Raw genomic sequence first — 15,273 nt, 5'->3', positions numbered from 1 at the left:
TGTCGAAGAATGAAGTTGCCCCCGATACACAGGGTAGCCTAGTGGTTAGAGCGTTGGACTAGTAACCGAAAGGTTGCAAGTTAAAATCCCTGAGCTGACAAGGTACAAATCTGTCGTTCTGCCCCTGAACAGGCAGTTAACCCACTGTTCCTAGGCCGTCATTGAAAATAAGAATTTGTTCTTAACTGACTTGCCTAGTAAAATAAAGGTAAAATAAAAAAAATAAAAAAAAAATAAAATGACTAGGCACCCACCCCAATGGCTCAGGTTATGATTTGGGTGGGTGAATTTTTAAAATCCTAGATATGTGCCTAAGGGCAACTTCTACCCAGAATGATGGCACTACACTGCACAGCCAATTTCCTTCATATTTATTTTAGACCCAGGCCATTAACACCCTCTGCTGTGTCCATTGCCATGTTTGGTCGGGAGTAGGGGTTTTCATCCTCAGGGTGCACTCTTTCTGAACGCAGTGTTTTGAATTCCCATGGTAACCTGTCTTGGTCTACTTTCTGTCCTGGGTTGTGTAAGCACTAAGCAGCACTATAGTTTTTACTTAAACCGGCAAAAATAAACATCTTACTATCAGTGAGGCTTTGCTACCTAGACTGGACTACTAGATCAGGCCTCCCGGCAGGCCTCCCCGTCGCCATCCACTCTAGGCAGAGAAGTGATTGACGTTGGGCCTGTATGTTTGTCTGTGTGTGACTGCCCTATTCCTAACTGAGCTGGATTCACATGTCTGTCTGCGATACCATGCCACTTCCCTGTAATGCCATAATTCCTGGTAGGCCACTCCAAATCTGGAGCGAGATGTGGCAGGTGTGTTGGCTCTATGCTTAAGTTTTCTTCGCAGCCCCAACCAGAGTCTCATCTGTCTGTGACGCCATCCTAGTCCCCTGTAATGCAGCACTTGGCATGTGGGTCTGATAGCGTAAACACAATAATGTAATGCGCTATTAGGCATGACAAGTCACCTGTCATTACCATGAGGTTATGTTTAGTCTAGAAACTGTAGTTGAGACTCGTCAGCTGTGTTCTGAACAAGGACGGGAGCTTTTTTGTATTTGTATTGATTAGGATCCCCATTAGCAGTTACTCTTCCTGGAGTCTGAGCAGGATACATTATTGTTTTAATCCTACATCATAAATAAAATAAAATAACACAACCTAAACAAAACAACACATCATACAAGACATTACATCATTACTATATCCTCACTCATCTACAACATACATTTTACAATACTATAATACAACAGTGTATGTGTGTGTGTTTGTGTGTGTCTCTTCGCAGTCCACTTTGTGCCGTGAGGTGTTGTTTTATCTGTCAACTAATTACTACACACACACTTACACACTTGAACACTAATTAGTTCACATCTTCTCCAGTCTCAGTCAACCCTCTGTCCATACTGAAACTGATAACTTCCTGTTCTTCCGTGTAAAAGTTCTGCACTTATTCATTGGTCAGTTGCCTGATTTCTTAAAAATGAGAAAGCGAGGACTTCGAGTCCCACACATCTGGGTTGGATTTCCTACACAGTGTCAAACACAGATAACGTCAGGTCATTTTTGTTTCTGTTTCAAGGGCCTGTACCTCATTAAGACATTGTTTGACAATTCTCTCTAAGATTCCCTGAGTTGATACAGGGTATGGAAAACATGCTTTAAAGGGGGAGTGGATTGTTTGGTTCTAACACTTCTCACCCAGGGGAGTCTGACTCTCAACCATCCACACAATCGTTATAAAAAAACGTTATATTTTTCCCCTGAAGGAGAAGTTGTGATGTACTGGAAAACAGTTTGTTTGTACCTTTATTTTTGCCAGCAAATTTACAACAGGACATTCTAGTTTTATAATCTTCATATGGTGTCCTGAGGGACCACTATATTGTATAACTTGTTTAACTGTGAATTTCTCCATTTAGTTTCACAGTGCACTAATGGAAGAGGAGTGGAAACCAACAGTAAACAAGATAATTGAGATGTGTCAATTGATTTGACCCTTATCGTGCTTCGCAATAGTGTGAAATCTTCCTCTCCTTATAGTCATATCTATCTTCATCTACATAGATGTCAAAGAGCAGGACATGTGAAAGCAAATTCCATGTGTTTTTAGATAAGAGGAGAGGACAGGGATAGGAGGACACTTCAGACAATTGACTCCAGATGTACAAATGACCTCGACTAACCTGTACCCCACACATTGACTCAGTACCGGTACCCCCTGTACATAGCCCCGTTATTGTTATTTTATTGTGTTACTTTTATACATTTTTTTTTACTTTAGTTTATTTAGTAAATATTTTCTTAACTCTATTTTTCGAACTGCATTGTTGGTTAAGTGCTTGTAAGTAAGCATTTCACGGTAAGGTCTACCTACACCTGTTGCATTTGGCGCATGTGACAAATAAACATTTATTTGATTTGATTTGACATGTTTGTGGATGGAGAGTGTGTGTGAGGGTCTAAGGGAAGTTACTTACTCTTTCCAGTGAGTCATCACCATCTCCATGGTAACCCACTCATTCAGCATCAGTTCTCTGTCCAATATACACTCAAGAACAATTTAGGGCCAGAGAAATAAACACACTCTGTTAGAATAATCCACTGTCAGGATTGAACTGAATGGTGTGTTTATTCTGTACTCTCCATTGTCTCTGATGGATTTGAACCTCTACTTGAATGTTGCATTTAAAGGATAGAGTGATATTCAAAAATGGATCCCTTTGCCGAGGGTGCACTTGAACAGAATTATTTAGATGAGGGATAGTTTGCACATTTTCATTGTGTTTATTTCTGATTTATGTTTGCATGCAGAGAAACTTCCCTTTTTCAGATAACTAGTGCATTACTGGAAACATGTTGGAACGCTGTTTACAGCAAGTTGTTTATTCGGTAACTGAGACGCAAGCTAGGTAATATAAATAATCAATAAATGTGAAAAGACACAGCTGAAGTTGAGCGTAAACAGGCCTATTACTATTATCAAGGTTGGATTGTGTAATCTGAGTCATGTTTTGAAATGACATCACTCTCTTCATGTATTTGGGTTTTAACTAGTTCTGCACGTGATGTCTCTCTCCGTCTCTCAATTTTCCCTCTCACTATATTTTTCCATTTCCCTCTCTTCTCTCTTCCTCCCTCCCTTCCTTCCTCCCTCCTTTCATACAAGTACTTTGGAGTATGGCTAGACGGTACACTGTCCTTCTCTCAGCACATATCAAAGCTGCAAGCTAAGGTTAAATCTAGACTTGGTTTCCTCTATTGTAATCAGTCCTCTTTCACCTCAGTTGCCAAACTAACCCTGATTCAAATGACCATATGCTAGATTACGGAGACTTTATAGAGAAAATGTATAGATCAGCAGGTAAGGGTGCTCTAGAGAGGCTAGATGTCTTTACCATTCGGCCATCAGATGATCCACCAATGCTCCTTATAGGACACATCACTGCACTCTATACTCCTTTGTAAATTGATCATCTCTGTCTACCCGTCGCAAGACCCACTGGTTGATGCTTATTTATAAAACCCTCTTTTACCTCACTGCCCCCTATCTGAGATACCTACTGCAGCCCTCATCCTCCACACCAGTTCTGCCAGTCACATTCTGTTGAAGGTCCCGAAAGCACATACTACACCCCTGGGTCGCTCATCTTTTCAGTTCGCTGCAGCTAGCGACTGGAACGATGTGTGTTTCGTCCTATATTTTTAATCCCAGCCCCTGTCCCCGCAGGCCTTTTTCCTTTTGGTAGGCCGTCATTGTAAATAAGAATTTGTTCTTAACTGACTTGCCTAGTTAAATAAATAAGCTTTCTCTCCCTCCCTCATACTCTGGTCCGCACAAGACTAACTACTGGGCCCAGACGTCAGTTCAAAGTATAGTTCTGATTGACATTTTCTTGAGTTGTCATGGTCCTTCTGTAGCTCAGTTGGTAGAGCATGGTGCTTGTAATGCCAGGGTAGTGGGTTCAATTCCCGGGACCACCCATACGTAGAATGTATGCACACATGACTGTAAGTCGCTTTGGATAAAAGCGTCTGCTAAATGGCATATATTATTATATTATTATCAACTAACGTGAATTCAGTGTGAAAACAACTAAATCATGTCACCATGTCAATTTCAGCAATAAGAGTCCTCTCAAACTCTCTCGTCAACACCCCCTTCTCTCTCTCTCTCTCTCTCTCTCTCTCTCTCTCTCTCTCTTTCTCTCTCTCTCTCTCAACAGCAAGACATGGATGTCATTGTTAAGTGAGTCGTTCCTCTGCTGCCACCGTGTGGTATATTCTTATATTGCAGCATAGCCGTGATTATGTATGTTTTTTAACCTTTATTTTTAAGAACAAATTCTTATTTTACATTGATGGCTTACCCCGGTCAAACCCTCCCTTAACCCTGACAATGCTGGGCCAATTGTGTGCCGCCCTGACGGACGTTTGTGATACAGACCTCCCGAGTTGCGCAGCGATCTAAGGCACTTCATCTCAGTGCTAGAGGCGACACCCTGGTTCGATTCCAGGCTGTATCACAACCGACTGTGATTAGGAGTCCCATAGGATGGCGCACAATTGACCCAGCGTCGTCTGGGGTGGGCTGGTATAGGCCGTCATTGTAAATAAGAATGTGTTCTTAACTGACTTGCCTAGCTTAAATAAATAAAAAATACAGCCTGGGATTGAACCAGGGTCTGTAGTGATGCCTCTCGCACTGAGATAAATTGTCACTCAAAAGGTTGGTGTAGTGAGTACCCAAGCAAGGGAAAAAAATAGTCAAATGTGGATTCATCTTTTTTTTACAGGAAAGACGCTCATACTCATATACTCATATATTCTCCATCGTCCAATCTCTTTCATGTATGTCACTATGTCAATGATATATCTCACATCACATTGATAGTGAGAAATGTTACAGTACAGTGGCAATGTCAATATTGTACTATATGCATTGTAACAGTGTAGCTGAGGTACAGGGTGCATACTATAACATTGTATCAATGACAGCTACACTTTCCCGTTTGCAAAGTGTTTACTGTTTTCCCCCCTCCACCCTCTTGTCTTCTGACGTACTACACAAGGGGTCCGCCCCTCCCTGTCTCTCACGCAGCAGTCACGTATGAGCGTAAAAAATAGAAACTTTCAAGATGGCTGAGTCCGTAGGATCCATGCATTTCGCAGCTAATGGCAAAATAAATCCCCCAAAACCCTTGGTACCCAAAATACCACCTGAGAGTCGACCACAGTCTTCCAACGATGTCTTCCCCCCACCGCCCAAGAAAGTCAGAATTGAGGAGAAGAGCTTGAAGCAAAAGAAATTGAACGGGGACGTAGTGTGCGCAGGGGAAAAACACAACGGGAAGCAGAGTTATGGAAGCCCAGCGAAATGGAGTTTCGGCCCGGCCAAGCCGAGCAACTCCACCTCGCCAGCTCCCGCACGAAAGATCTTCAAGATCAGCAACTTTCTCGCTTCTCCTTCGAAAGTGAAGAAACCGAAGGAGAAACGTCACAAGGAAAAAGAGAAAAGCACTAAAATGCAGAGCTCACTCCTGGAGAAAGTGAGCCTTCCGAGTTGCCATACAAAGACGGAGAATGGTGATGTAAAGATGTTACGAGGTCAGTCTTCTGAATAACGGATTTCATGTTAAAAGTCATGGAAACTAGGTTTTAAATTACTAAGGCCAGCTGATTGTAACATTAGTTACAGTGCCACTGTACAGTAGGCCTACATAATGCCACTAGGCCCAGCTGTTTATAATACTACTGACTGATAGGCCTACACTTGAGAAGTTGAACATGAATGACGTGTTGATTGATCATTATCAATATATTTGTTACTACATAATCTGTATTAATTTTCCATTTTTAAGATCATACTGGCAAAGATGAGGAAAGAGAGAAGAAAAGGGAGAAGGGTACTGATAAGGAGAGGGACAGGGAGAAGACGAACCACCCAGGGATGGTTGTGAATGATGTTGCAAGGGAGAATGGCGAGGTGAAAATGCCACTGAAAGGTATGGGTGAGAGAAGCTCTTCGTGGTGATTGCTTGGAGATTGATGCCATGTTTGTCATTCCCATGTCAGAGGTGTTCACACTGTTTTAGTTTCCCTCTCATAATACATTTAGTCTAAAGCTGTGAAGTAGCTAGGTCATTTACCAGGAATAGTGCCTTCAAGATGTATGCACATCTTATTTACACCTGTTGGTTTACACGTCTTCTCTTCCATGCAGACTCAACAGAAAAGCCAAAATTCAACTCTGAGGACGAGCTCCTCTTGAAAAAGTTAAAGAAGAAGAAGAAAAAGAAGCACAAAGACTGCGAGAGGGAAAGACGCAGCCGGCCCAAGATGTACCACCGCTCCAGCCAGACTGTGTGTTCGGGTGTATCTGTGGACCTGCCTGACCTGCTCAACACACCAGACAGAAGTAACAACAGCAGCAATAACAGTTTCTTCCAAACCTTCCCAAGTCCCCATCAGGATTATTCCAGCATCACCACTAGTACTTCTGTGTCCACCTCCATGGTCAGGGACAGGTTGGGCTATGGCTCCCCCCTCCACAGTGCCCCGTCCCTCGGCATGGCGGTGCTGGAGTTTGGCAGTCTGATCCACGTGGAACAGCAGGCCAATGGCGGAGCCTTGGTGGCCCACGCCTACACCCAGCAGCTGGCCTGTCTCTCACCGGCTGAGATGCAGCGCTTTGCCCAGGAGTTTGTCACCCTGTCATTCAGCGAGGACCAAGCTGACGCCGCCCATTACGTCATGGGCATCATTCATGGAGCGGCCTCCTACCTACCAGACTTCCTGGACTACTTCTCGTACAAGTTCCCCAACGCACCCGTCAAGATGGAGGTGCTGGGGAAGAAGGATATAGAGACCACCACCATGACCAACTTCCACACTCAGGTCAGTGGATAGATGAGAGAGAATGCTTTATAATGCTGGTATAATACTGTTGTGCTTTATAAGCATCCCAAAGAATCACCACATCCCCGTACCAGTCACTTCCACACACTGGTGCCGATGTTGTGTATGTGTGACTTTGAAGTGCATGTGGTTTTTGTAGCCCGGCGTCTTCACGGGACAAGCCACTCCATCTGTTCCATACCCATTTTGTTTACATTTAGGCTTTGTTATCTTTGCTCCAAAGTCGTTGGTGAATCTTTGACTCTCCATATGTTGTTAGATTATTGCCTGGATGAGGGTTTGAAAGAATGAATAATTGTAGCGAATTCAGGGGGCATTTTCTACCAAAAGTGAACATTCTCAATGACACTGACCCGGCTGCTGTATTTACCCTAGACTTGTTTTTTTATGCTTTATTTTCCTTACAGTAGGAAAGCATTGGTCTTCATCTGACAATCCTCGCTCCTCTTTACCTGTAAATCTCTCTTTTTAATATGAAAACCCGTCAGAATTCAAACTTCTTGAAGGGTAAATGTGTTTTTATTTTTTTATTTAACCTTTATTTAACTAGGCAAGTCAGTTAATAACAAATTCTTATTTTACAATGATTGCCTAACCTGGCCAAACCCTCCCTAACCCGGACGACGCTGGGCCAATTGTGCACCACCCTATGGGACTCCCGATGTTAAGCTTAAACACCACAGGAGTTACATCTTGTTTATCCCAATTAAGATAAAGGGCTTAATCTATACATTTAAGATCATGTTCACATCACAAACACAATGTTAGCTAAGTTGTTTTGATTGTAAATCAAGGAAGTAATTAAAAACACAGAATTGGAAGAAGACATGAGTGACAAAATATACTTTATTTGTTTGAAATCAGTGCACATATCACGCATGCAGGAAAATTAAATTGTTTATAAAATGGAACATTCAAAGGCTAATATGAATTGATCAAAATGCAGTCGGAGCGTTCAGCTAAGGGCTTTTGTGCACAGAGTGAATCAAGAGGAAGGGGAGAACACTGACTAATACATCAAATCACATTGTATTGGTCACATACACATATTTAGCAGATGTTATTGCAGGTGTAGCTAAATGCTTGGGTTTCTAGCTCCAACAGTGCTGTAGTTTCTAACAATACACAGCAATAGACACATCTAAAAGTAACAAAATGGAATTAAAAAATATATAACAAGAACAAGCAATGTCTGGGTCCGGAATATAAGTGTGTATGTGTGTAATGGGATGTATGGACAGTATGTGGATGGAATATTTAGTGTGTGTGTATATATATATATATATATATATATATATATATATATATATATATATATATATACTGTAATAGTTTAATAGAATTACTTTGACTAGACTACAGTATATACATATGAAATGAGTAAAACGGTATGTAAACATTATTAAAGTGACCAGTGATTCCATGTTTATGTGTATAGGGCAGCAGCCTCTAAGGAGCAGGGTTGAGTAACCGGGTGGTAGCCAGCTAGCGATGGCTATTTAATAGTCTGCTGCCCTTGATATAGAAGCTGTTTTTCAGTCTCGGTCCCAGCTTTGATGCACATGTGCTGATCTTGCCTTCTGGATGATAGCGGGGTGAACAGGCCGTGGCTCGGGTGGTTGATGTCCTTGATGATCTTTTTTGCCTTCGTGTGATATCGGGGGCTGTAGGTGTCCTGGAGGGCAGGTAGTATACCACCGGTGATGCGTTGGACAGACCGCACCACCCTCTGGAGAGCCCTGCGGGTGCGGTGCAGTTACAGTACCGGGAGGTGATACAGCCTGACAGGATGCTCTCAAGGGTGCATCTATAAAAGTTTGTGAGAGTCTTACATGCTGACCAGACCGGACACGTCGCGTGCGTCACAAAATACATTTAGATATCAATGTTATTCAATTATTGCACCCACACTGCTCGCTCGCGCCAACGAGCGTCTGCGATGCCAAGGGCTAAAATAGAACTCCTTTATGTTTCTGACGCAGATCGCGCTGCACGTCTTGCCTCTCCCATCTCCTCGTTGGTTTATAAAAGCAGGTACCCATGTGCCATCTCCTCATTGGTTATACTCACGTGGGTGATTGAAAGACTAACTGTTTTGCCGGTCGTCGTGGTAATACTATGAAAGTTTAGATGCCGATCACCATATATGTTCAAATATGAAAAGGCCTGGAAGGAGGAGAGATGACTAGAAACGATTCGGTTGGCTGTTTTATGTGTGGATTAATTGTCAGAGTAGAGGACCTTGTGCATTTCAAGTAAAATAACAACACAATGTTTATACCCCAGGACAAATTAGCTAGCAAGTGCAAGCTAACTAGCTAAAGTGCCATACATGTTTAATGCTTTTCGACCTGTTCCCAAATTAATGTCATTGGTTCAGAGTTTTTGATATTTTAACCTGCGTGTCGTGATAGCGTTTGGTGTAGGGTGACAAATAAATGTGCGCACGATGGCGCAGGCGGTTTGGGTTCTGTGTTAGGGGCCAAGCTACATTTTTTTCAGCCTCCTGAGGTTGAAGAGGCGTTGTGTGGATAGACCATTTCACGTTGTCAATGTGTATGCCGAGGAACTTGAAGCTTTTCACCCTCTCCACTGCATCCCCGCCGATGTTGGTGGGGACATGCTCCCCTGCTGTCTCCTGAAGTCCACGATCAGCTTTTGTTGACATTGAGGGACAGGTTATTTTCCTGGCACCACTCTGTCAGGGCCTCATTGTTGGTAATCAGGCCTACTACTGTCATTGCAAATTTGGTGATTGAGTTAGAGGCATTCGTGGCCACACGGTCATGAGTGAACAGGGACTACAGGAGGGGGCTGAGCACGCTCACTTGTGGGGCCCCTGAGGATCAGCGTAGTGGATGTGTTGTTGCCTATCTTCCCCACCTGGGGGCGGCCCGTCAGGAAGTCCAGGACCCAGTTGCACAGGGCGGGTTTCAGACCCAGGGACCCAAGTTTAATGATGATCGGGCATTTTCTACATTGTAGAATAATAGTGAAGACATCAAAACTATGAAATAACACATATGGAATCGTGTAGTAACCAAAAAAGTGTTAAACAAATCCAAATATATTTATATTTAAGATTCTTCAAATAGCCACCATTTGCCTTGATGACAGCTTTGCACACTCGTGGCATTCTCTCAACCAGCTTCAAGGTAGTCACCTGGAATGCATTTCAATCAACAGGTGTGCCTTGTTAAAAGTTTATTTGTGGAACCGTTGTGGGTGAACGGATGATCTCCGCATTTGTACTTCCCACTGTAAAGCGTGGAGGAGGTGTTATGTTGTGGTGATGCGTTGCTGGTGACAATGTGTGTAATTTATTTAGAATTCAAGGCACACTTAACCAGCATTGCTACGCCATCCCATCTGGTTTGGTCTTAGTGGGACTGTCATTTGTTTTTTGACAGGACAATGACCCAGGCTGTGTAAGGGCTATTTGACCAAGAAGGAGAGTGATGGAGTGCTGCATCAGATGACCTGGCCTCCACAATCACCCGACCTCAACCAAATTGAGATGGTTTGGGATGAGTCGGACCGCATAGTTTAGGAAAAGCAGCCAACAAGTGCTCAGCATATGTGGGAACTCCTTCAAGACTGTTGGAAAAGCATTCCAGGTGAAGATGGTTGAGAGAATGCCACGAGTGAACAAAGCTGTCAAGGCAAAGGGTGGCTATTTGAAGAATTTCAAATATAAAATGTATTTAGATGTGTTTAACATTTTTTTTTGGTTCTTACATCATTCCATATGTGTTATGTGTTATATGTGTTATTTATATTATTTCATAGTTTTGATTTCTTCACTATTATTCTGTAGGAAATAGTAAAAATAGGCGTGTCCAAACTTTTGACTGGTAGTGTATGTCTGTAAACAATCCAGCCAGCTTGTCTGCGCATGCTTTGAGGACGTGGCTAGGGATGCCGTCTGGGCCAGCAGCCTTGCGAGGGTTAAAGCGTTGAAATGTCTTACATCGGCCATGAAGAACGAGAGCCCACAGTCCTCTGGAGTGACGTTGGTGGCACTGTGATATCCTCAAAGCACCTGAAGGTGTTTAGCTTGTCCGGGACCAAGATGTTGGTATCCGTGGCTTGGCTGGTGTCCCTTTGTAATCCATGATTGTCCTTGCCACATACGTCTCGTGTCTGAGCTGTTAAATTGCGACTCCACTTTGTCTCTGTACTGACACTGTTTGTAATGTTTGATTGCCTCACTGAGGGCATAACTGCACTGTTTGTAATGTTTGATTGCCTCACTGAGGGCATAACTGCACTGTTTGTAATGTTTGATTGCCTCACTGAGGGCATAACTGCACTGTTTGTAATGTTTGATTGCCTCACTGAGGGCATAACTGCACTGTTTGTAATGTTTGATTGCCTCACTGAGGGCATAACTGCACTGTTTGTTTTTTACCGTGTCTGTTTGCGCCTCAATGAAACATTGTGCTGTATAAGCTTAAAAAATAGTAATATAGTTAAATAAACACTACAGAGGGACAAACAATTGAACACAAATAATTATATTTCTATAATGAATTGAAAATGGACAGAGACTGGTTGCTGGCTCCATCATGCCCATCCTGTAAGGAGCGGAGGACAGGGGGCTGCAGAGTCCCAGCCGGGCACGGGTTTAGAGGGCACGGACAGAGGCCAAGCTGGTGGAGTTGCCTGTACAGGAGCGGAGGCCTGATGCATGTAGAGGTGTGGACTGGATGGTGGGGTGGGGACCTCCAGGTACTCCTTGAAAGTAATTGGCAGCTTTTTGTTTTTGCATCACTCTTTTTGAACTGTGTCTCCTGAAATGGCAAGCATCCTTACTGTCAAAAATATAATGAAGTCAAATCCAAGTTGTTCGTGATATACACAGGATACCTTAGTGTAAACAGTGAAATGAAATGCTTACATGCACGCTACCTGTCAACATAGCCCTTGATAATTCATGACTCTCAATTCCATTCCATTACACGTAAGTCATTGGACCAAGGCGTCTTCTGTATGGGGGTTAGAGTTACTACACGGCCATGTCGCCATGTTAGAGCACATGTTTACGGAAAACAGACGGAAGGCAGAGACCACTACCTGTGGTAATTAGCTATCTACGTCTTTTAGGTGTGTGTGTGTGTGTGTGAGAGAGAACAGAAGACGGATGCCACAAACGTGTTGTCACTGGAAAAATACTGTCAGTGACAACTGTTAAAACAGGTCAAAACAGTGTGTGTATTTTGATGTGATATGAAAGTAGAGGGATTTATGTTTCTAGAACCGTACCGTAGTCGAGAATCGATTCACGTTTAGCTTGAGTATTTGGCTGTTTTGGCTGCCAGCCAGTTGGCCTTTACACAGAACATGTAAGGTCCTTGGACTATAAGGAGAAACTTTAGGCTCCTTTAGTTCATTGTTGGACTACCTCTCAACAGTGAAATGTCAAAAACAAAGAGCACAATAAGGCAAGTGGTAAACAGCTATTAAAAGGTATAAAAGTAGTATTAAAACTTAGTAGTAATGGTATGTACTGTGAAATGTGCTATGTCAACAAGTAGATGAAGTGAGCAGTACATATAAATAATATCAGCAGTGATGTGAGTGTGCGTGGGCAAGGGCTGTGACTTTAGTGGAGCGGTAGGTAGCAATGCTTTGTCGGTAGCAATATTGTCACAGAGTCAGAGGAAACTGTCTCTTACGGTGCAGGTGAACAGCAGATTGTGCAGGTGGACAGCCAGGCTTTTGAAGACTTATGGCCTGGTGGTAGATGCTCCGGTACCGTCTGCCAGACAGAAGCCAAGAGAACAGGCCGTGGCTGAAGTCCTTGGTGATCTTCCGGGGGACGGTGCAGCTGCTTTTACAGGCGGTGATGCAGCCAGATAGGATCTTCTCAGTTGTGCATCTGTAGAAGCTGGTGTCTTTCAGGACAAGGCTCCCATCTAGATGCACTCTGTGACAACTTGCTATGGAAATAAGGGGGGGAGTTTATTGATGAGTATAAGATGTAAAATGTCATCACAGTGAGCAAATTGGGTGTGTAGATGGAACATTTTAAATGAACAGTGTCTAACCTTTACCTAACATCTCAACTCTCTCGGCACATTATAACACACACAAGCAAGTGCATGTTTATTCAATGTCTACATCTAGCTAGCCACATTATTCATTTAAGTAATTTAAAGCTATCTGACTAACTAGCTGGGCAACAAAACTTAGACCTGCTATAAAATCACACTAGGATTTCAGCCTAGTATGGAAATATTGGGGCTGACATGAAGAGACAAACTATTTTGACAACCTGTCAAAACATGCAGCTCGCTACTGTAAGTACTGTAGCTAGCTAGCTAGCTAGCTAAGTTGTTAGCCAACTGTACTCGTGATGATCGTACCTGCTAGTGATAGATGTTCCAATTGAAAACAGCAGACAACTTCTGATATCAGAAAAAGATAATATAAGCCGCAAACATTTTAACTTTACTGTTGGATGACATGTTTGTTAGAGACAGAGGAGAGGCACTCCTCTTCTAGTTCCGGACACTTCCATAGCTCTATTCTCATTGGTCAATTCTTGGTAACGTCTTGATTGCGCTGGCATCTCGGGTTGGTTGGTAGGTGCAATCTTTGGTTACCTCTTGGTTGTAGACGGCGATATGATTGGTTGTCACAACCAGAAATTTCCTCGACTCACTGTTGTCAGGGGTCCTCACTAGATGCATACTAAATACATGATTGGAGATGGAACACCTCAAGGATGACCCAATCAGCTCATTCTTTTCCCTCCTATGTTTGTGAAAGCTAGGCTATGCGTGACTTCTTAACTCTGCACTAGGTCCTGCTAGTGTGACTCCTTGATTCTTCTCCGGGTGTTTGTTTCCGTTCAGAATCTGCATTTATATTTCCCCCCGACCAGGGACTCTTACTCCTGTATCCTAGCAACCCTGTTTCCTTCCTCCCTGCAGATAGCTTGAAAGGTCTACTGCTCTCTCTGAGACGTCACGTGGTTGAACATTCAGCGATGCTGAAAATGAAAAGCAGTCACTTACTACTCGACTTGATTCCATCATGTGAACAAACCCTGCAGGGTGTTGAAGGGTTATTAGTGAGCTTCTGTTACCATTAGTAGCTGTGTGTATTGGGCCATGAGAGAGACACCTGCTACAGTTAGATGTTGCTGACATTAATGGATTCTTGATAGTCAGCTTGTCTTGCGATATGTGTTACGGTGTTAACAGTCCATTTCTGCATGATGGGAAGAAGATGATGAATCAGCCGAGTGCTTGTATTTAGGTTAAACTGTGTTGTCAAAATTACAGCAACAATTCTCAACCTCAGTGGTTATTTTTACTCACCAGAAATTTGCATGGTAAAAGAAAAGTTGAAAAGGGAGTTTGCTGAATGTTAATCTTCTGTCTGTTGGTAGATGTCTTTCTAGCCTTATTTACTATTTCAGCAGCTGTGTATCTGATGCTAGTGTCTCTCTTGACTCCTACTTCCAGAGCACTTACAGTGGGGCAAAAAAGTATTTAGTCAGCCACCAATTGTGCAAGTTCTCCCACTTAAAAAGATGAGAGGCCTGTAATTTTCATCATAGGTACACTTCAACTATGACAGACAAAATGAGAAGAAAAAAATCCAGAAAATCACATTGTAGGATTTTTCATGAATTTGTTTGCAAATTATGGTGGAAAATAAGTATTTGGTCACCTACAAACAAGCAAGATTTCTGGCTCTCACAGACCTGTAACTTCTTCTTTAAGAGGCTCCTCTGTCCTCGACTTGTTACCTTTATTAATGGCACCTGTTTGAACTTGTTATCATTATAAAAGACACCACACCAAGTCCACAACCTCAAACAGTCACACTCCAAACTCCACTATAGCCAAGACCAAAGAGCTGTCAAAGGACACTAGAAACAAAATTGTAGACCTGCACCAGGCTGGGAAGAATGAATCTGCAATAGTTAAGCAGCTTGGTTTGAAGAAATCAACTGTGGGAGCAATTATTAGGAAATGGAAGGCATACAAGACCACTGATAATCTCCCTCGATCTGGGGCTCCACACAAGATCTCACCCCGTGGGGACGGGATGATCCAGAAGAAGATTGGGAGAATGTCATATGGTCAGATGAAACCAAAATATAACTTTTTGGTAAAAACTTGTTGTGTTTGGAGGACAAAGAATGCTGAGTTGCATCCAAAGAACACAATACCTACTGTGAAGCATGGGGGTGGAAACATCATGCTTTGGGGCTGTTTTTCTGCAAAGGGACTTGTCTCCAGATCTCAACCCCATAGAAAATCTCTGGAGTGAGTTGCAACAGCCCCAAAACATCACTGCTCTAGAGGAGATCTGCATGGAGGAACGGGC

The 15,273-nt window shown here is 42.9% G+C and overlaps 1 protein-coding gene across 1 annotated transcript in view; it reads left to right on the top strand.

Moving 5' to 3' along the window:
- The first annotated feature begins 5,108 nt into the window (after nucleotides 1-5,108).
- LOC118370943 (lysine-specific demethylase RSBN1L-like) overlaps nucleotides 5,109-15,273 on the top strand; it is a 29,383-nt gene continuing 19,218 nt past the window's right edge. The window contains exons 1-3 of the mRNA XM_035756184.2: nucleotides 5,109-5,616; nucleotides 5,871-6,014; nucleotides 6,233-6,906. Of these exons, the coding sequence (XP_035612077.1) occupies nucleotides 5,148-5,616; nucleotides 5,871-6,014; nucleotides 6,233-6,906 (1,287 nt within the window). The 5' untranslated portion in view covers nucleotides 5,109-5,147. The remainder of the gene's footprint in view (nucleotides 5,617-5,870; nucleotides 6,015-6,232; nucleotides 6,907-15,273) is intronic.

This window comes from Oncorhynchus keta, chromosome 22 (genome assembly GCF_023373465.1).
Source record: "Oncorhynchus keta strain PuntledgeMale-10-30-2019 chromosome 22, Oket_V2, whole genome shotgun sequence".
NCBI lineage: Eukaryota > Metazoa > Chordata > Actinopteri > Salmoniformes > Salmonidae > Oncorhynchus > Oncorhynchus keta.
This window is presented reverse-complemented; position numbering and strand designations above follow the sequence as displayed.